The sequence below is a fragment of the Papaver somniferum genome, chromosome 7, assembly GCF_003573695.1.
Source record: "Papaver somniferum cultivar HN1 chromosome 7, ASM357369v1, whole genome shotgun sequence".
Taxonomy (NCBI): Eukaryota; Viridiplantae; Streptophyta; class Magnoliopsida; order Ranunculales; family Papaveraceae; genus Papaver; species Papaver somniferum.
This window is the reverse complement of record NC_039364.1, coordinates 130,450,245-130,472,414: the sequence shown is the minus strand read 5'-3', so window position 1 is coordinate 130,472,414 and position 22,170 is coordinate 130,450,245. Positions and strand designations below refer to the sequence as shown.

At 34.9% G+C, this 22,170-nt stretch overlaps 2 protein-coding genes across 3 annotated transcripts; one reads left to right on the top strand and one right to left on the bottom strand.

The window, feature by feature from the left end:
- The first annotated feature begins 3,980 nt into the window (after positions 1–3,980).
- On the top strand, positions 3,981–5,189 carry LOC113295225. The gene has a single exon (XM_026543574.1). The coding sequence runs from the start codon at positions 3,981–3,983 to the stop codon at positions 5,187–5,189; it is 1,209 nt and encodes a 402-aa protein (XP_026399359.1).
- Positions 5,190–15,652: 10,463 nt separating this feature from the next.
- On the bottom strand, positions 15,653–21,949 carry LOC113298423 (protein RETICULATA-RELATED 4, chloroplastic-like). 2 transcript variants are annotated; one of them, XM_026547165.1, is made up of 9 exons: positions 21,861–21,949; positions 20,066–20,751; positions 19,053–19,121; positions 18,600–18,731; positions 18,457–18,510; positions 18,320–18,364; positions 16,665–16,804; positions 15,980–16,105; positions 15,653–15,902 (listed from the first exon to the last, which is right to left on the bottom strand). In XM_026547165.1, the coding sequence occupies exons 2-9, from the start codon at positions 20,651–20,653 to the stop codon at positions 15,854–15,856; spliced, it is 1,203 nt and encodes a 400-aa protein (XP_026402950.1). In that variant the 5' UTR covers positions 20,654–20,751; positions 21,861–21,949; the 3' UTR covers positions 15,653–15,853. The 2 variants fall into 2 exon arrangements, with proteins under 2 accessions (XP_026402950.1, XP_026402951.1); XM_026547166.1 differs by having other exon boundaries at positions 21,762–21,943.
- Between the last annotated feature and the right edge of the window lie 221 nt (positions 21,950–22,170).

The following is a 22,170-nucleotide window of genomic DNA, read 5'->3' as shown; positions in this document are numbered from 1 at the left end:
CATGACATTACTGTGCATGAAAACCTGATTAGATTCAAGCTAATATCTTTCAACCGTTAGATCGAAAACTAGCTTGTTACACACAAATGAAATGCATGTTTCTAGGTTTGTGTAATCGTACCCAAACTTGTACATTTGTTGGTTGAACAATAGTCAACCAAATGGTTAGACATATGATCACTTTCATATCAACCGTATTCTTCTTCACCATAACTAGTTCAAGTGACTCAAATGAACTAGTTAGAGAGTAGTTCAATTGCAAGGAAATCTTATGTAACTACACAAGACACAATTGAAGCAAAAACGATTTGATTCACTCGAATCGGTTCATGAACTATATAGCCACGGTTTGCAATTTGCATTCCTTAGTTTATATAAGAATAAGTTCACAAACATCGTTTTTAGATATAACCTACTCAAGTTCGCAGACTGGGTTCGCGGACTAAAGTTCCCGGACGGAGTTCACAAACTCCAGCAGAATTTCTCGGGACGAGAACTTCCGCCAGTTCGCGAACTTGGCTCACGCCACCATGACGGTTCTCTTGATCAACAAAGTTCGCAAACTTCGGTTCAAGGAATAAGGACTTATACATATATGTGTTTCCAAAATAATGCTTATATCCTCCAATGGTTATATAATCTAAACTCTCATTTCAATCATTGAAACATTCTTAGAGGACGTTGATATTCTATAGTTGTTATTCACAAACTATTTTTCGTCAAAGTAAGCAATTTTCAAAGTGATTGAAACTTGTCATGACTTTCGCACTAGGTAAAGATGAACTTGGCTAAAGCGAAAGCTTACCAACACATATTTCGAGAAACAGATAGGCGAGATAAACTCGGCTCGAAATAGCAAATGTGTATAATCTAAGTCTATATAGCAAAACGACTTTTTTCTCAAGATAGGAGATAAATAGACTTTTGAGTGATAGATAAGTTCAAGTCTCCACATACCTTTTAGTCGATGAAGATCCACCGGTTCCTTGAGTAGTCCTTCGTCTTGTATGATGATTGTCATGGAGTTCTTGAGCTCAACTACACTTTCTATCCTAGTCCGAGACCTTATCTATAGTAGACTAGAAATCAAGACTTATAGTTTTGATCACTAACATTGACAAACATGCTTGAGATAGCAATGCATGCGAGTTCGACCGAGCAATGCTCTAACAGAATCGACACTAGCTTATGCAACTAGTATCACACATGAGGTGTGGGGATTAGGTTTCCCAGTTGCTAGAGTTCTCCTTTATATAGATTTCAAATCAGGGTTTGCAATCTAAGTTACCTTGGTAACAAAGCATTCAATATTCACTGTTAGATGAAAACCTGATTAGATTCATGCTAATATATTTCAACCGTTAGATCGAACTTAGCTTGTTACACACAAATGAAAAGTAACTTTATTTAGGTTTGAGTAACCGTACCTAAACGTGCACACTTAGTCGGTTCAACAATAGTTAACCAATGGTTAGCCATATGAGCACTTTCATATCAACCTTATTCATCTTCACCATAACTAGTTCAAATGAATCAAATGAAACTAGTTAGAGAGTTGTTCAATTGCTTAGATCTCATAGAAGTATACACGACACAATTGAAGCAAAATCGATTTTAGAATAATATTGGTGCATGTCGCAATATTCCCAAGTATTCTATAATTTTACCAAATTGAAACTCAAAGCTCTTAGATGAGTTATTCACTAGTGTAAAGCCTGGTGAGTATTTAATTAATGTTGTATTCCCAGCTGAACTCTTAATACTGACATGACATTCATGTTCATTCCCAGCTGAGTAGCATGAATTCCACGAAGGATCTGGCTTCACAATCCCAATGAAGTCTTTAAGTCGTTAACCTATAATAATTTTAGAAAAACCTAGGTTAAAGGAGAATCGACTCTAGTCGCAACTAGTATCACACAGGAGGTGTGGGTATTAGGTTTTCCAGTTGCTAGAGTTCTCCCTTATATAGGCTTGATTTGCAACCAATGTTACCTTCGTAGCAAAGCATTCAATATTCATCATTAGATGAAAACCTGATTAGACTCAAGCTAATATCTTCAACCGTTAGATCGAACTTAGCTTATTACACATAAATGAAAAGTGACTTCATTTAGATATGGGTAACCGTACCTAAACGTGTACACCTTGTTGGCTCAACAATATTTAACCGAAGTTAGACATATGAACACTTTCATATCAACCTTGTTCATCTTAACATAACTAGTTTAAATGACTCAAATGAAACTAGTTCTAGAGTTGTTCAATTGTTTATATTCTCATAGAAGTATAAAAGACACAATTGAAGCAAAATCGATTTTGATTCACTCGAATAAATTCATGAACATTATAGCCATAGTTTGCAAAAGATTACATTCCTTATTATATAAATGTATTAGTTCATGAACAAACCTGAAAAAGCGGGGGTCTAACAACCACACCCAATATTTCATTCAACAATCTGAATAGACAAAGTCCAATATACTTTCAAGAGAATCAACTAGACAGTCAGACTCAATCTATAGAAAAGTATATGAAAGAGATAAATCTCAATTTCTCAATTCAATCTTCAATCAAACAAATAGGAATTTGCGAGCCCGATTGAATAAGAGAAATAACTTGGAGGGTATCACAAACCAATATCCAAGTGTCAATCAATTCAATCAACAACCCAAAGGTCGAATTCAAGAACTGATTGAACTTAACGCACAACATGTGATATTTCTATTATATAAATAATTATAATGCGGAAAATAAATAACACAGACACCAGAAGTTTTGTTAACGAGGAAACCGCAAAAGCAGAAAAACCCTGGGACATAGTCCAGATTTGAATCCCAGCAGGACTTTAGGCACTTGACTCCCTTAGATTTGAATCACACTATATTAAGCCGCTACAGACTCTAGCCTACTACAAGTTAATTTCGGACTTGAATGTAGTTAAGCCCTAACCAATCTCACACTGATTAAGGCACAATCGCATTCCTTACGCCTCTGAATCCCAGCAGGACTTTAGGCACTTGACTCCCTTAGCTGATCTCACCCACAACTAAGAGTTGATACGACCCAAAGTAGAAGACTTGATAAATAAATCTGTCTCCCACAGAAAAGTCTATTCTGATAAATAAATCTGTCTCCCACAGAATTACCTACAAAGTTTTTGTTTCGTCTTTTGATAAATCAAGGTGAACAGGAACCAACTGATAATCCGGTCTTATATTCCCGAAGAACAACCTAGAAATATCAATCACCTCACAATAACTTAACTATATGGTAGTAGAACAAGTTATTGTGGAATCACAAAGAATGAAACCAAGAGATTTATGATTACTTTTTATATCTTACCTATGAGAGATGAATCTCGAGCAAATTTTAGAGAACATAGTACTCAATACGATATAACAAGTAAGATCAGAACACGAAACTATAGAGAAAATAGTTGGGTTTGGCTTCAGAATCCCAATGAAGTCTTTAAATCGTTAACCTATAATGGTTTTAAGAAAAACTAGGTTAAAGGAAAATCGACTCTAGTCGCAACTAGTATCACACAGGAGGTGTGGGGAATAGGTTTCCCAGTTGCTAGAGTTCTCCCTTATATAGTCTTCAAATCAGGGTTTGATAACTTTGAGACAAAGAAATCAGTATTCACCATTGGATGAAATCCTGATTTAAGATTCAAGATAAGATTGCTTAACCAAGGCAATATCTTTCCACCGTTTGATGGTCTTAGCTTGTTACGCACAAATAAAATATACCTTGATTTAGATATGGTTAACCGTACCTAAACGTGTATATATTGAGTTGGCCCAATAACAATTAACCGAAGTTATCCATATGAACACTTTTATATTAACCATGTTCATCTTAACACTTCTAGATCAAATGAATCTAATTTTGTTACTCATATATTTTTTCAATTGTTTTAATTCTCATAGAAGTATACAAGACACAGTTCAGCTGTGAATGATAATATTCACTTGATGATTTCTGACATTATAACTGATCGCAGATGGTCTTTGACTACTGAGCTTCAACAGATATGTCATAATGTGCAACTACCTGAAATTTGTGGTGGAGAAGATGTTTTAATATGGACAGAAAACTTAAAAGGTAAATTTTCTATGCCTGATGCTTTTAAAAAGATTAGACATAAGGAGCAAGAAGTAAATTGGCATAACTATATATGGAATTCCTTTCTTCATCCTTCTACTGCCAACAATGTATGGAAGATTATTCAAGGTATTTACACAGATGATACTAAAATAATTATCAATGGATATGAAATTATATCAAGATGCTGCATTTGTGAGTCTGAGCAGGATAGTATGAAACACTTGCTGTGGGAATGCAAATTCAGCATTGATATATGGAGGTGGATTTGCTCAATATTCCAATTTGTCCAGCCTAAATCTCTTGCAGATATCTGGAGAAGTGCTTCAAAATGTATCTCTCTTATAAAACAGGTATGGATAACTGCTGCATGCACCATTCTCAAGGAATTATGGTTCCAAAAGAACAAGAAATTCTTTGAAAATATCAAGCCAAATGCTCAGGCCTTCAAATGTAGAATTCTAAAATTAGTCCATGAAGGAGGTTTGAGAATTACAGTAACCAAATGGAATCAAACTTATGATAATGAAATAATAACAAGATTTGATTTGGGAACTAGATTTTCCAAATTTCAGCTCACTAAAAGTTGTCAATGGAGTCCACCTGAAATTGGATTTGTTATGTTCTGCTGTGATGAATCTTCTTTTGGAAATCCTGGTGCTGCAGGATTTGGAGTAGTGGTAAGAACTTCAGATTGTCAGGTGGTTGCAACCTTATCTGGAGGTATTGAGATTGCTTCCAATTATTTGGCAGAATCCTATGGAGTTATATGTGCAATGGAATTGGCAGCTCAATGGAACATGAAGAAGATTATAATTGTGTCAGACTCAAAAACAGTAATTGCAGAATTTGCTCAAGGTGATGTTCCCTGGTTTGTTAAAGGAAGATGGTTGAAAGCTATAAAGCAATTCACACACATTAGATATATGCATTGTTACAGGGAGGTCAATTTCTCTGCTGATAATGTTGCCAAAAGGGGTGCTTTGCTAGCTGCAGGGGAAAGGCAAATCCACATTGGCAGGCCTCAGTTTTTGCCCAGAATTGAGATGCCCAATGTTGGTTATTTCAGATTCTGTTAATGTTAAAAGCATAGTAGCTTGTCTTTTAATTTTGATTTTGTGTATTTTTTTGAATAATGAGCTATGTTATTTGAGTTGTAAAATTTTATATTGATAAATGAAATTATGTGATTCAGAAAAAAAAAAAAAAAAATACAAGACACAGTTGAAGCAAAATCGGATTGATATAAAAGAATCAGTTCATAAATATTATAGCCATTGTTGGCAAAGATCGCATTACTTAATATATAAATGTATTTGTTCATGAGTATGAAATCTTACTTAACCGACTTTAGAACTTAACCACATAAGTTTGCAAGCGGGTACGAAAACTTAAGTTCCGGACTTTGATCTTTTTCGACAGTTCGCAAACGGGTACGCATACTGTCGTTTCAAACCGAATTCAGTTGAAACAGTTTGCAAACGAGTACGCAAACTTAGTTCCCGGACTTTACAGTTAAAACCGTTCGCTTACAGGTATGCATATTTGGTTCCCGGACCTGAATCATTCTTACAACAGTTTGCGTATGGGTATGCATACTGTGATATATCCAGACAATGATTAATTGTTCTAAACTCCCATTTCAATCATTGAAACATTCTTAGAAGATGACAATAGCTGTCTCACACAAACTATTAGCTTATAAGCAATTTTCAAGTGATCGAATGATCAATACGAAACATTCCGAGTCTACATCAAATGATTGTCTCACACAAATCATGTAAGATGTTACAAGGCAATTTTCACATGATCATATTTTGACTTTCGTCAAGAATAATGATGAACGTAGTTAAAGCAAAAATCTTTCCAGCACATATTTCGAGAAAGATATAAGTGAGTTAAACTCAGCTCGAAATATCAAATGTATATAATATTAAAGTCTATATAGTTATACGACTTAGTCTCTATATGAGATAGAATAAAATAGACTTCTGAGTGATAGATGAGTTCAAGTCTCCACATACCTTTTGTTGATGAAGTTCCTCCAAGCTCCCCTTAGTAGATATTTGTCTTCAATCGATGAACGCCGTGAAGTCTATAACTCAACTACACATTCTATCCTAATCCGAGACATAGCAATGAGTAGACTAGAAATCAAAACTTATAGTTTTGACAACTAAACTTGACAAACAAGCTTGAGATAGCAACGCTTGCGAGTTCGACCGAGCAGTGCTCTAACAGTAAGGATCATTCCCACAGAGAGTTATGTAATTGATAGGTTATTTATATCATAAAAATAAAATAAATAACAAAAGGGGGTTTGATTATAAGAAAGATAAAATGACAATAATAAAGAAAATAGATGATCAAGGAATCCTTCGCCATTACCAAGCGTTAACAGGATTAGAATACTTATCTATCTTCCATTAGAACCATTCATCACCAACCGTAGGATAACAGGTACGCTTAGCTATCCCCCAAAATCCTTGTATCACCAGATAACAGATACGCTTAGTCACCATATTCTATCCAACTAAGCCGCCTTGAGGTACGATTACAAGGTGTAACTCGATCGAACGCTTTCGGGTTTGTGAATTTAGGTTTTATTCCAGCATTTAAACTCAGTATGCTCGGTTTACTTAATGGTGTTGTTTTCATACACGATTGCTTTACAGAATTCCTCTTTAAGGTCTCATGTTTTCTACTTGTGTAGGAGATGCACGACAATTACGGATCACTCAACTCTCTACTAGCAATAGAATGATCAATAGACTAATCTAGTTGCGCACCCAAATCAATCATAAACCCTAGATATAGTGAAAACAAACAATGGTGATTAAAAATTCAAAAAGATTTGTATTACTAATTATGCTTCACTCTTAGAACATTGAATTCATCCTTAATCAACAAAGGATTTAGCTACTCATATTACAAAGAATATGAAGAATGGTGGTTTCCCCCTAAAGGGGTAAACCCTAGGTTTTTAATGTAGAATAAACCCTAAATTATGATATGAGATGTATATCTCTTCTTTAGATTTCCTAATACCTATTTATATAGGGTTACAATGCTTGTCCTCCAAGTATCTAAGTCGGTTAAAGAAACCAACCTAAAAAGTAGTAAGGAGAACCCTAAAAACGATTTGTGGACTTTGGCCTTCATGGTACATGTACCATGTACAAATACCTTCCTTTAAGAAAACCAATATGCAAACACTTCAGTCCACAAAATCATGGTTCACATACCGGTATGCAAACCCTATTGTCTTCGGTATTCGATAAACTTGTTTTGACCATAACTTCTTCGTCCGAACTCGGAATAACCTCATTATTTTTGCATCCTTTTTGTAATTGAATTATCTTCAATATGGTGATGAGAAATCATTAATTTGAATGAGTTAAGATTGGTCTTTGGCCCGCCTCTTGATTTTGAGCATCTTTGCTCCGTTTCATCGCACTTCTTCCACTTCTCTTTGGCTTAGGCACTTGGAATACTTCTCTTATTAGATCTTTTTATCACTTTGTAGATATTTGTAGCTACTTTTTAGATGATTCACCCAATAGAGACAAATAAGAGAAAACAAGAGTAGTAATACGAAAATATGCAAGAATAATAGCTAAAACAAGTATGGAATGGACACTAAAATCATATGAATTATGCACTTATCAAATTCCCTCACACTTAGATTTTTCTAATACTCGAGAAAACTAAACTAAACTATACAATAACTTCCTTTTGTTGAGAATACGGTTACACTTAGCTAATGCAACATGCCTTCAAACCCCTAGGTGTCCCTTGTGGATGGGTTATAGTCTCGTCAGGGTTTACAATATCATAACCCACAAAACCTACTCCAATTTCTTGCCTTGGAAGAACTACTAAGGACATACACAAAGCAGAAAGCTAATTAAATAATCATCCTACGTAAGTTTTTTATCTGCAAACATTCCACATACATTCCAATCATCACACATAAGCAATTCCTAACGTGTGACATTCAACCTGATTGCATAACTCTACTCAGATATTCATTGTACTTGTTGCACTGTTTCTCAACATTTTTTGGCGCAACACTCGCGTACTGAAATCACATGGATAGATAAGAGAATGGAAATAGAATAGTGAAGTGTGCAAATGTTGAATAAGGTGAACAATGTTACCCACAATACTTGTATGAATGTCGTCAAAGGATATATATATATATATATAGCGCAATAGTTGAGATAAGCACCCATTTAACTCGACAACATGATTAGATACTCTAAGCGCATGTTTCCTTTCAACAAATATGTGATAGTTCCCATGGATCCTGCGTTCCACGCTTGTTTAGGCGATGGAGACAGATAAAACGCACACATATTGTTATCCAAGTGTCGAGAACCTCATCAAGTCTTTTAGATTTGCTATATAATGATGATAGGTTTCACTGATATTATCGACTACATGATTAGTTCCCATGGATCCTGTATTCCACGCTTGTTTAGGCGACGGAGACAGGGAGAACCTTCTCTTTGTATTTTTTTTTATAAATGTTGATGTATGAAGACGAGCCTTATATATATATATATATTATTTATTTTGGCTCAGTCTTTTGTAGGAGACAATTATCTATGGGGCTTTTATATACTCAACCAATGATTATATCCTTGCTACAACATCATGGCAGTACCAAGATCCCACCAAATCACTTAGAGAAACATATAACTGCAAAAATAAAAAGAAAGTGGTTCAGGAATCATACGTTACGAGAAAATCTTCCAACGACTACGATGATATATGAGTTTCGCATTCAATTATGAATGTGTATAATTAAAGATTGTAGAACGATAAAGTGGGAACCAAGCTATAGCGATAAGAACTGTTTCAACCTAAAAAGGTTTAGTGTCATCCTAAATAGCTCATAATTAATTCCAAAATATGAAATCTCAAGTACGCAAGAAATCAAAGAGTATGTTTATTTATTTATTTACTTATTATTATTATTTTTTTTATTTTATTTTTTTATTATAAAATTATTACTATTTTATTGAGAATCAAAATCAATATTACAAGAGATGGTGGGTAACCTAGCAACAAACTGAGCACCAACACCTTATTATTATTATTATTATTATTATTTTATGTATAGTAATAGTGATATAATATCCAAACATGTTTAACTACTCCCCCACACTTAAACTCAACATTGTCCTCAATGTTCAAAACTGAAAATTCTGATTTCTGACGTAACAGCCTGGAAAAACTGGAAAACTGTACATATGGGTAGGGAACTAGGAAAAAAATCCTAAAAGAAAGTTGTTAGCCTACGTCTTTTCTATGAGGTTTCAAAAGGGAATAGTGTTTCAATAAACATTCTAAAGGTTATGGCTTCCAGACCGACAGATGTGCAGTCTGAAAAAGTTCTGGAAAATACTGAAACTCAAATGTCGAAGTCTATCGCTCCAACTTAACAGACTCCAAGTTCAAATTTTCTTTTTGGAAAAGAAATGTGAGTCTGTCCTCTTTAAAATTTAGGGTCATCCACTCAAATCGGACTCCAACAAAGTCTCGAGAGCTATTTTGGTGACAAGTGCGCAGGCAGAATTTTTCTGAAGAAAATAGTTTCGTCAAAACTTTCATTATAGATATAGGATTTTGTAAAATCTAAGATGGGAATGCAAGATATGATATGAAAAACTAAGAAAACTAAAAATAAAAGGGATAAAGATACAAAACTGATGGGTTGCCTCCCACGTAGCGCTTGGTTTAACGTCGTCATCCCGACGTTATTGTTATTGTCCGCACACTAATAATATGAAAATTTGGTAATAACAATCTTCAATTCAACATAAGATATAAATATTTAAGCTATCACTTTATTGAAGTTTCCCCCACACTTAGTCCTTTCTATACTCAGAAGTGGATGGAGAATATAATTTCGGGAACTTCAAAAGGTTCCTCAGTTCGGTGAACCTGCACAATGCTAGAATCAAACACATCAAGTGGTGGATACTTAGAAGCAAAATAATACGTTAAAACTTTTGAAGCACACAACTCCAATCCTAAGTGAGGTATTTTCTTAAAAGTTGGGTTAATAACTCTTTGAGAATCTACTTCGATTAGAGGAAAATGATCAATAGATATAGAATTAAGCAAAGGTTTAAACAAACCTTGTATCGGATCCTCATCTTTCTTAATTAAATCCAGTAAATTATTTACCTCAAGTATATCGTGGTCCTCTATCGAACTTTTAATTTATGTTTCAACCGAAATCCCAGCATCATTATATTCCTTGACAAGCTCAGTTGGGTCTTCCACGACTTCAATCAATTTGGTTTCATTCTCAATCTCAATCTCTTTAACACTCTCGTCATCCGAATCAAATTCCGCTCTCATGAACTCTTCTTCAGGTATAATTTTTTGGGTATTCTGTATGAGTTTCCGTTGAGGAAATAATCGGGTCTACTTCTTGCAAATCAACCGGCCTGAAAATATTGTAATCCGGATATTCATTGTGATGTTGATATGCATTTGAGTATGTCACACCGTTCATAACAATGGTTCGGTCATACCAAGGCTCCTCCTTTTGAATAGGCGGTATAACTTCATCATTGTTACAAGAACTTTCGAAAGGTTGCTCATCTTCAAAATATTTGTTTTCGTCCTCAGAAATTTCAGAATTGGTTTGGTTTTGAGGCCAAACTTCTTCCTCATTCTTATTCTCAATGATCATAGTATTAGAGAATTAGACTACGAAGTATAACGCTTATCTTTTGAACTTCGTAGATATGACATCGACATAATCTTATATATATTGTTATGATCATGTGAATGGGTTATGGTGAAGATTTCATCCTAGGAAATAATGTTTTACATTTGTTTAAAGGAAGTACATTCATGAACTTGTTTTATGAATCTAAAGAGAAATCATTAGGCTTATTGGCCCGGCTATTCATTGCAAATCTTTGGATGACCAATATGTGTGAGATGGTAGAACCGATCTTAACTTATGTTATGTATCTTGGTATAACTAATTACAATGCCTAACTTATGATTTGGTATGACTGGTTTTTATTAATTGGTGTAACCGATCCTAAGTAATCACCATGTGATGGTATGACCGATTTTTGTAATTAGTGTGACCAATCCTAGTAATTGGTGTGACGATCACGAGTATTGTGTAATCGATCCTTGTAATTGGTAACCGGTCCTAGTAAATGGTGTAATCGGTCCTGATAACTGGTGTGACCGACATCAAGCAATACCATGTGTATATGGAACCGATCCTTGTAACTGGTGTAACCGATCTTAGTGACTTGTGTGACCGATCACAAGTATTTCCATAATTAGGTATAACTGATCCTAGTGATTGGTAGAGCCGATTGAACCAATGTATGTGATTTGGTATTTGATCAATCACATAGTAATCTTGGAATACAGGAAAACCAATTCTAAACTTGTTTGGAAGTGTGGTATGACCGATTCCAAGAATGTAAATTCATGTAAATATGTAAAAAAGATTTACATTGAAAATATGTCAGCATACTTTGAACACGAGCAGTAACTCTTATCATTTATTGTTCAAAGATATTCCTTAGTACTCAAGATGATCATGTGCCGAAATAAATTGAGAATCTTTTAATTAAATTTTTATGTTTTATATACATTAATTACCAGCAATTAATGTGTAGCTCTAGAAAATAAAAATTAGTAATGTGCATTTACTAATTGGAGATTTTCCATTGATAGATTTCGGAAATATTTGGAATTATGAAAATCGAATTTTGCCATTCATTGCATATCTTGAGAATATTTTCGGTTTTGGAAATTCCTTGGTGTCGGAATATCCTTGGTCTATAAATACCTAAGTTTGTATTTCTAGCAAACTATCCTAAGAGCCAGGCAAACTTCACTTGTTGTTGTTTCTGGTGGAGCCATCTAATCGGAGAGGAAAATATCCTAATTAGGTGAAATCTCTTACGACCGCTCGTTTAAAGACTTCTGTGGGATCAAGAAGCTCTACGAGTACCGTTGGTGAGAAACTAGATAATTGCAGTGTTATCAATGTTCGATTGATTTGATTGACTAACCCTTGTTGAAACTTTGATTGCACCTAGTTTGTTTATTCTTGAGAATATTCTCTTATGATATAAGATTCACTCAAACTAGATCGAAGTACCGACGAGATCTTTAGAACTGTTGTTAGATCTAAAGACATCTTGTGATAATCCATTGTTAACAGACTCTGTTCTGTACGTGATTGATCGCAAGAGATTCAAGTGGTGTTTTGCAGGTTATTGAAGATTAAAGAAGATTTGAAGACGAAGAAGATTTCTTATTGGTTTTCGTATCTTGTGAATTTGTGTGCACAAACCTTGATCGTCTGGGATCCAACTAGAATCGGATTTATTCGATTGATTAGTTGCGTGAGATCAGCATCGCATTATAGTTTCTCTTTGAGATCTATATTGATTGATTGTGAATCTAGACTTGACTATTTTGGTAGTTAAAGTTAGATTGATCTAACCATACAAAGGAGTTTATTAGATTAAACATAAGAGCCTTTGTCAATGACTCATCTTATCTTAGCAAAAAGATTGATTAGAGTGGTTACCACACAGATTCTTCCTTTGTTGTTTGGAATACGATCCAAAGGACTTACTGTTCACGTGCGTGACTCTAGAAGTCGAAGGCACAGGGATACTGAGGGAATTAAGTAGTTAGGGGTAGTCTGATTCGTCTCAACTATACGAAGTTGGTTTAGATTTTGTATAGCGGATTAATTTTGAGAGTATTCAAAACTGGACTAAGTCCTAGGATTTTTATGCATTTGTGGTTTCCTCGTTAACAAAATCTTGTTGTGCCATTTAATTTACTTTTCCGCATTATAATTTTTTTATTAAAATTAAAGTAAATTGCACTTTACGTTAACTCCGTTATACTTGATAGTGATCCTATAGAGTTTGGTTATTACCGAACCTATTATCAAGTAATATACTTCGTTATTGTATTGTCTCAATCTTGTATGCATAGTAAATCACACAAGTTATCTTTTTTTATTGTCTCGATATCGTATCCATAGACGATCACACGAAGTGTGAACTGAATTGTCGTATTGTCTCGACTCTGTCCATAGACGATCACTTTCGGTAGAGGACTTATAAGTTGAAACAAAAAGATTGTGGTGTATTTGGGTACCCTCGTCTTTTCACCATAGCTTATGATATGAGATGTAGATATATTATTTGGAAGCCGTAATACCTATTTATATAGGTTTACAATGCTTGGACACCAAGTATCTAAGTCGGTTAAGGAAACCGACCTAAAAAGTAGTAAGGAAAACCCTAAAACCGGTTTGTGGACTTTGGCCTTCATGGTACACGTACCATGTACGAATACCCTCCTTTAAGAAAGTTTCCAAGAACTTTTTGTTTTGCAAACCAGTATGCGAACTCTTCAGTCCACGAAATCATGGTTCACATACCGGTATGCAAACCTTATTGTCTTCGGTATTCGATAAACTTGTTTTGTCCATAACTTCTTCGTCTGAACTCGGAATGACCTCATTCTTTTTGCATCCTTTTTGTAATTGAATTCTCTTCAAGATGGTAATCAGAAATCCTTAATTTGAATGAGTTAAGATTGGTCTTTGTCTCGTCTCTTGATTTTGAGCATCTTTGCTCCGTTTCGTCGCACTTCTTCCACTTCTCTTTGGCTTGGGCACTTGGATACTTGGAATACTTCTCTTATTAGCTATTTTTATAACGTTGTAGCTCTTTGTATCTCCTTTTTGGATGATTCACCTAATAGAGACAAATAAGAGAAAACAAGAGTAATAATACGTAAATATGCAAGAATACTAGCTAAAACAAGTATGGACACTAAAATCACTTGAATTATGCACTTATCAGTTACACTGTGCTAGTGACATATGTCTCAAATTTTGCCATGATCTGGTTAGAGATGTTTTTGCAGACATATGTTTTAAAGCAGGTGCACCAGCCAGGAAAAAAATATCATTGAGTTTCTTATCAAACCGATATAGTGTCTTGAGACAAACAAATATCCTTGTCAACAATTGGGAAAATGACCGAGACACGTGCTTCGACGTCACCGATGCATTTCCCTTCATAGGTGGTGGTATCAACACCTTCACCCAAGGCCAGGCTATCTCCAACGCACTTACTCGTAAACGCAAGAAATACCTAAACAAATGCAAAGCATACGAGTATGGATTCGACATATTAGCTTTCTCGACATTAGGTGAACTCGAAGAGGATACATTTGAAAAGATTGAGGAATTGTTTAGCCAGTCACGACGCTAACTTTAGAATATGAGGTTCTTTTTTTCATAGGATGGGACTTGTTATTCAGAAGGGTGTCGGGTAGCTAGATCAGCTAGTTATCCCCGTTCCTCAAAGGTTTGATGCGCTCCAGAATGTCTCAGGTTCAAATCCCCGATGGCGCAAATACTGTAGAATTTGACATGGAAAATAGAGTTATCTTGCCTACCATGTGACAAAATTAGCCCCCTATCCGCTTCGACTCCCTTGGCTAGTTCCTCGTAAGGCTCGCTGATAGTCTAGCACGACAGCCTGTTCAACTATTGTAATACGCCGTTGGAGCTCAGCTTGTTGTTAGGTTTCCAACGTTTCTTGTAAAAATACTATTTATCCTATAATTTATTATATAATAATAATAAATAATTTTATGATAAATTAAAAGATTGAGAAATTGCATGGCTATTTCTTTTCTACTTTAGGTGAGCTCGGTGCGGATACTATTTCTTTCTTAAGAGATTGAGAAATTGCATGGCTAGGCATGATGTCAATTTCAAGTTAGGCAACTCTCTTTTTCATAGGTTAGATATAGTTATTCAGAAAGGTGTTGACGCTCAGCTTGTTGGTAGGTTGCCCGCCATTCCTTGTGATACTGTTCTTCTTTCTTGATTGTAATTTTTAAGATTTTAAAATATATAAATTAATAATTTATGATAATAATAATAAGCTTGTTTTCTTTTAAGGTTTTGGTTTGTTAACACCGTTTGCTCAACAATTAATCAGCGCATGTATTAATAATTTTATTTATGATCTATTTTCATTTATTCGTTTAATGCAAATTAAAACTCTAAAATCCCAACTATAAAGTGAGCCTAATCTTTGAGATAGGCAACATTAAGTTGCCTAACATTAAGTTCACAATATTAATGTGCTATGATGATAGCCCACTTTTCGGAGGTTAGACATCCTTGAAAGGTATGGTACAAGTTATTGAAAGACGACTGGATTTGTCAAAATACATATGAAACATGCTAATGAATTGAACATGTTTAATCCCATGCTTTTGTTTTTATTCTAAGGACCAAATCTCTATCATTAGCGTGTCAAACAGCAGAAATCACTGATTGTTGTTAGATGGTAATAGAACTTTTTTTTAGAAAGTGCAACGTATTAAACACGAGATAATACAATACCCTTCATGTTGCCTTATTGGAAGGTTTAAGTTTCTGCAGTTGATTGAGAGTTTGAGACTGATAATAAACCACACACAAGAGGAGAATGTTATGAGTTCAAAGCAGTACCAAAATTGATCTTAAAAGATGGGATAATGGCCATCCCACTTGGCCTATTGGTAATGTGATCCAAAAGAATATCATCACTTCTCGCAGTACATAAAAATGAAACAACGAAAGGGAGGGTGAATGAACTCCTAGATAAGAACACTTTATAAACTGTAGTTATTTTTAGGATCCTACTCCTTTTCTCTACTCCTCCACCTTTTGAATTCCTATCAGGCGTGCATAGTCCACCCACCTGCACAGACAAGTTAACGAGCATTTTGAGAAATTGGGCATGGTTTGCCAAGTCGTGATGAGATTAAGGAGTCTTACAGTAATGATCCCAAGAAGGTGTTGCCAGTACGAACAGCAAAGCACAGAGCACTAAGTAAAAGCTTGTGCTGGTGCAGCATGGGCTCTAGAATCCGTTGTTCCACTACCCCGGCTAGAAGTTGATACCTGTATGCATAAGAAGAGCATGCTGTCAGAGAAAACCACCAAACAACAACTTTAAGAAGTTAACAATAACTGTGTGCTTTAGTTGGCATGTTATTCAAGCAATTGATAATTCTGCTTACACTCTCATGGTGCATATGATTAACTCATGTTTTTACTTTTCTATTTTGTTCATGACTACCGAGACAACATTATTTTGTTTTATAAAGCACAGCGCTACAGATATATTATACGAGTAGAAGATAACATTGAACACCAGCATGAATACAAATTCACTTGTACATCATATAAGATATAGCATTAGATCATAGAAGGATCAATGAATGCTTGTTTGCTTTCTAACGAAGTTCGCAAACTGAAAGAAGAATTTCATCACGAAAAAAGTCAGGATCTATTTTAACTAGGAAGGTGCTTCAACCAAATAACGGTACCATAATAGAGAATGGGTTACAGTCGATTATGCACACGTATTCAGTAACTACATGAGAAACAAAATATAAAAAGATCAAAGTAAGGTTGCACCATGATACGGAATTTTGTAACCATTCAACAAGGCACATACCTCAGATTGCTTGAAACTGCCATGTAAACACCATAGGCAACACTGGTTGCAACTATAGGAATTTCTTCTACTTCACCTTCGGAGGACTTGTTGACAGTCTTTCTTGCCTTTATCAACGCATTTGTTGCAGCTGTACCAACCTACGAATGTAACAACAGGATTGGATCAACAAATGGTTGAAATGGTTGGATCAACAAATATGATTGTAACCTAAGAATACTGAAATAAGGTGAAGACATCACCTGTTGGCAGTGGAGAGAAGTATCACAAGAACGGCGTGATTATCGAATAGCCTATTACCGCCTAAGATAGTAAAATATAGTATGAAAGTAGTCATGGGACTTCTATCTAGCATAGTCACTGAAGTTCACGTCAGTTTCACATTTAATTGATGTAAATACTATCAGTTATAACATAAGAGACTCGGTGTAGCCAAATCTTCTTTGATTTTTAAAACCAAATTATTGGAGAAGAAAAGGATGGACTCTAGGTATTAACAGAGAACAGAGGCTGGTCTGAAAGAAGGGGGGTCGGTCTTAAATAAAGATGTCAAGCATCTTCCTTCCATATTACCAGAGGATAACAGTTGGATAACAGATTCAGTGCCACTGACAAATAAACCAAACCAGATAGCCTGTAAAGCGTACAAAATTCCTCAGCTACAGTATATTCCAAATCATATTATAAGGATACTGCTTATTTTAGTTATAATTGTGCATATGCATACTCTTCAATGGAGGCCGAACCAGATAACTAATATCAGTAACATTTAAACACCTGTCTTCCCTCTAAGCACCTGTCTCCCTTCTAACTTCCTTGTAGGCTAGCTTGTTACTTTGGTCATTTTAGCACCTCTCTGAAAGTTTTGCCCTAACATTTTCATACTAATAAGAGTATTCTGAAATACATGTTTTTGCATTAGCCGGTAACAATTAAAGCTATTAAGGTTACATCTGAGAAAAGAAGTAGCTTTCTCTTTTTTCCATTCAAACATTTTATCTATGCAACCCAACAAAAAGAAGAGGGTTATTTAGTTGATTAAGAGGACTCAACTTCATTTCCTTGTTTTAGCATATGAAGAAACAAAAATGCACACACCAAGGGTTTCTACTTCACAGTGAACTTCAAAGATATCAGGGGAAATTTGATGAATCTCAAACAAAATGGGTATTTTTAATAGATCTACAAGAGATGCTTAGAATTGCAGTGTTATGCATTCTCATTTGTCTCCCCATTTAACAAATTAAGAGGTGAATACGATTGCAATCAATGTCAACCATTACCTGTCCGAAAAAACTATTTAGAGTATTAAACCTAAATTGGATGTCTACATTTAGGAAGTATTGAATATGGATATTGACCGGATATCACTCAAACATATCATAGACCTTAAAACATTATGATAACGACCTACTCAATTCAAATTGCAATGTCTGTAGCAAAAATATGCATGTCCTTAGGTCTAATTATATACTACTGTCATCCTTCTTATGTCACTCTGGAGTGGAGATAGAGATGTAGAGATTTATTACATGCTATAAACATGAAAGTACTAGGCAAAAGTGCAAGGTGCAAGCGAAAACTATTTTATATACTTGAAAGCACGCCATACTACCAAATTAGGAACCATATGAACATAGGAAAGATTGGCCTACCAGGGAAGCAGTGGTCCCAACTGCGAAAAGCTTGGCGCCATTACGCTGCAGAATAAACGCCAGCCCTATTAGATTCTTGGATCCTAACGGGAAATCAGGTCGAATCTTACAAAATTAATACAGCATTAAAGATTTACCATTATTGAAGCTAGTCTCTGGATAAATGAATAAGATGTTCCACCTAAAGCTATCTGCAATGAGCATCACCAACATTAAAGCCACGTGGATATGTGTAACCAAATCCAATGATTCTATACTTTTAAGGAAAGCAGATAGTAACCTGGAAAGCATTATCAGGACAGCTGTGGAAGAACTTAGCCAAGGACCCAGCATTGACTGACAGAGATGGCCGAAGAGAGACAGTCGGAGCAGGAAGCCAGACGAGCATAAAATCTGCAATGATGGCCATTGCCTAAGACGAAAGCAGGAAAGTAGGTTATAAAGATTCTATATAAAAAATAAAACAAAAGGTTAGAAAATGACAAAAGTTACTATCCTAAAAATTTACTGACAGTAATTGCTCGTGTTTGGTTATGATCCTTAGATATGGGAACAGAATAAACAAAGGAAAATGCAAATAGTTTACTCAATCGGTGTCTTACTAGGCCAGCCTTTCTAAATAAGATTTGATCCTGCTGGTGCAATTATGCTGTTCCTTAAGAATGTAAACCAAATAAAAGGTAACATAAGCTGTATTGCTGCTGACATATTATTATCATGAGAAGATACATACCACATCTGCAACAACAAAATCCAGCTCTTTCATAAAATTCTCTCTTCTCCGCTCATACTCTGCTGCAGTCTAGAGAATTGAATTTGAACAATGTTAAGCTCAGATATACGTCCCAAATACCCCACATAACAAAAAAGAATAAGTGCAAAAGTCTAACAAATGTTAATATGAGTTAAAGACAATAAGTACATAACAGTTATTCATGAAGTAGTTTTGTAAAAAAATACATGGCACATTTTCTGCTTCTATAGATTCAACATCAGGTTGCAGGCTGTAATTAACTAGCTTTAGTTGAAGGGCTCATTGTAACCTAATTGTAACCCAAGAAGGATGAACTACATGCTAAATATTACAGAACCAACATGATGAAAAATATTCCCAATTAGCTCCAATGATGATGACGATAGTATGAAACAGATCATTAAGAGCCTGTTTGAGTTATTCTGTTTCTCAGGAATGAGAAATTGGCCTAGATGAGAATGTGAGCACCAATTCTCTCAAAGCAGGTTGTCACTAGCCATTGCCAGCCAGAGTATACCTCAGTTTAAAATTGAGCTTCCCACATCAAACTAACATTGCATGTCATGTTATTTAATCTAACATTGCATGTCATGTTATTTAATCTAACATTGCCTGTCATGTTTTTCAATCTAACAAAGTAGAGCTTCTCATTTCAAAATTAATCAGAACACTATACACGACTTTTATTGAAAATAAATCTACATAAATTTCAAAACATGACCATTTCTCAATAAAATTTAAAATACAAACTGAAAACATAGAGAATCATCATGACGTTATCAAATTAAGAAGATGGCCCGAAACAAAAAGAAATTTGTCCCAGTCTAGTAGAATTGCAAATAGAAGACTAGTCAGTTCATATTAGTTGGGCAATGCATTTCATTTTCTTAATCAGGATTGCGCTACAAAGTGTTACGAAATAAAGAGAAAAAAAAATCTCAGGAAATTAGAAAATAAGAGTAAACAAAAGAAGAAGAAAAAAAAGAACTGACCTTAGTAAAGATACCAACCCCGCACTCCATACCCATTTTAGCTAAGAAAAGATCATCAGCTAACAAACGCTCCTTAAATCCACCAAATTGAAGCAACCATTTGAAAACACTTGATTTCTCCAGATTGAGGTACCTATGCACAATTGATGCTGGTATTTTTCCATCCACAATCGCAGAAGCAAGATCCGATGGTATGCTGTCTAATGACCTCCCAATCGCACTCAGTACCAGCATCGCCTCTGCTTTATTCTTCTCATTTTCATCATCACTATCCCCGTTATCTCCACCACCGCCGCCGCTGTCACCTCCATTATCATTACTACCACCACCACCATTTTTATTATTATTACCACCTGAGGAAACTACAATAGATGGATTTCTTCTTTTTAAATTTAAACTATTTGATTGACATTTCAACAAATTATTATTGGTATTGTTAGCAGGATTTGTGGTAATAGAGAGGTGACGGCGATTGGAGGAATTATTAAATGCTGATGTTGAAGATGATGCTGATGAACGGTTCAGATTGAGTTGAAGAAAACTCAAAGAAGACCTTGTTGACGTACTGAATCCCGCAGTGATTGCCATATGTCTCTTCTAAAGATCTTAGTAGTAACAGTAGAATTCTCACACTTTTAATGTTATTGGATTGCCGGACTGGTACAGAGAGAAGAAGAGGAGTAGAACTGTAAAGTAGTAAGTGAGCAGAGGTCAGTATTAGCTTTAGCTTTTATGAAACAATAATTCTAGACAACCCATGGGAAAGCTAAAGATATCCAACGGCAATTACTTTTCCAGAACCAAGTTAATCACATCTAAAACATATAAAATCCTTGATTAAGCTATAGAATGTGATGCGGTCTGACTTCTAAAGGTACAGTAGGAAAGCTAAAGATATCTAGCGGCAATTACTTTTCCAGAATCAAGTTAATCACATCTAAAACATACAAAATTCTTGATGAATCGATCAGAATGAGATGGAGTCTGACTTCTAATGATACATAAGAGTTTCAAATAATTGATAATATAGAATATAAATCATTTCTAAGACACATACATTTCTTGTATACATGAACAGAACACTGCGTTTATATGTCCGTTTCTAAAGGAAATCTCTTTAAGATTCAACACCATAAGGCAAACAGTTCACAAGTCATCGATTTTTTATTAAGAGAGACACATCTCAAGCCCTAGTTTCCACCCTAGATAAATATTTCTGATTCCTAAATATCAAACAAATCAAATAAAAAAAATGGGATCACAGTTTGAAACGCAATATCTCAAAATTTCAATATAAACACCAAACTTATCAACAAATAATTTTTCTTATGCGTTACCCAAAAGTATAGGCTGTTGAAACACTTATAACTAGATTCAAACTCAACAAGTCTCTTGCAAGTTCAAGTTATTTTGATTGATGCAACAGATTAGAGTTAAATCTCTGTAAATTCATTCATCACACAGAGAACCATTGCTCTCTCTACAATCAATCCAATGAAATAGAAACCATATTTTGTGTCAGTATCCAGTACACTAAACAATTTCTAGCTCCATCATAAAATAAACCCTTCCAATGCCAGTAGTACGTAAGACTGAATCCAAATGTCTATTTAAACGAATACTCCATGATCAAGTAATCACAAAATTGGGCAACAGTTACCTCATAACATAGACATGATTTACACAAAAACCCTACCTTTCCACTGTGAGAGAGTACAAGATACAAAATTTAAGCAAAATCCTCCTGCATATGAATCAATCAATTACGGATTAACAGAACAGCAAAATCACTTACTTATTTCGAATCGCCTTCAGCAAAATCAAGATTTGGTTTTGTTCTTTTTCCTCCCCCTATTTCCTCTGTCGTTTTTCTCTTTATTGATGACAAAACAGAGAAATAAAAATGAAATTTTAGATTTAATTTTATATTAAGATCTCGAAGACAATGTACGGTTTAGATCAACTCTCTTAGAGGTAACCTAATTTTCTCCTAATCCTCGAATAAATTTTTGATGGTGACGTTTTAATGATGGGGACATGGGGGACAAATCATGTCTTGACATGTATTCTTCAATTGATTGTTTTAACAAATTCTGTTACCAAAA

Excerpts from the sequence above, each read along its gene's own strand:
- LOC113298423 (XM_026547165.1), bottom strand. The coding sequence starts at position 20,653 with ATGGCAATCACTGCGGGATTCAGTACGTCAACAAGGTCTTCTTTGAGT. Across the intron at positions 19,122-20,065 it reads GGGTTGGTATCTTTACTAAG|ACTGCAGCAGAGTATGAGCG; the intron begins GTCAGTTCTTTT and ends TCAATTCTCTAG. Across the intron at positions 18,365-18,456 it reads AGAGACTAGCTTCAATAATG|CGTAATGGCGCCAAGCTTTT; the intron begins GTAAATCTTTAA and ends TTTATTCTGCAG.
- LOC113295225 (XM_026543574.1), top strand. The coding sequence starts at position 3,981 with ATGATTTCTGACATTATAACTGATCGCAGATGGTCTTTGACTACTGAG.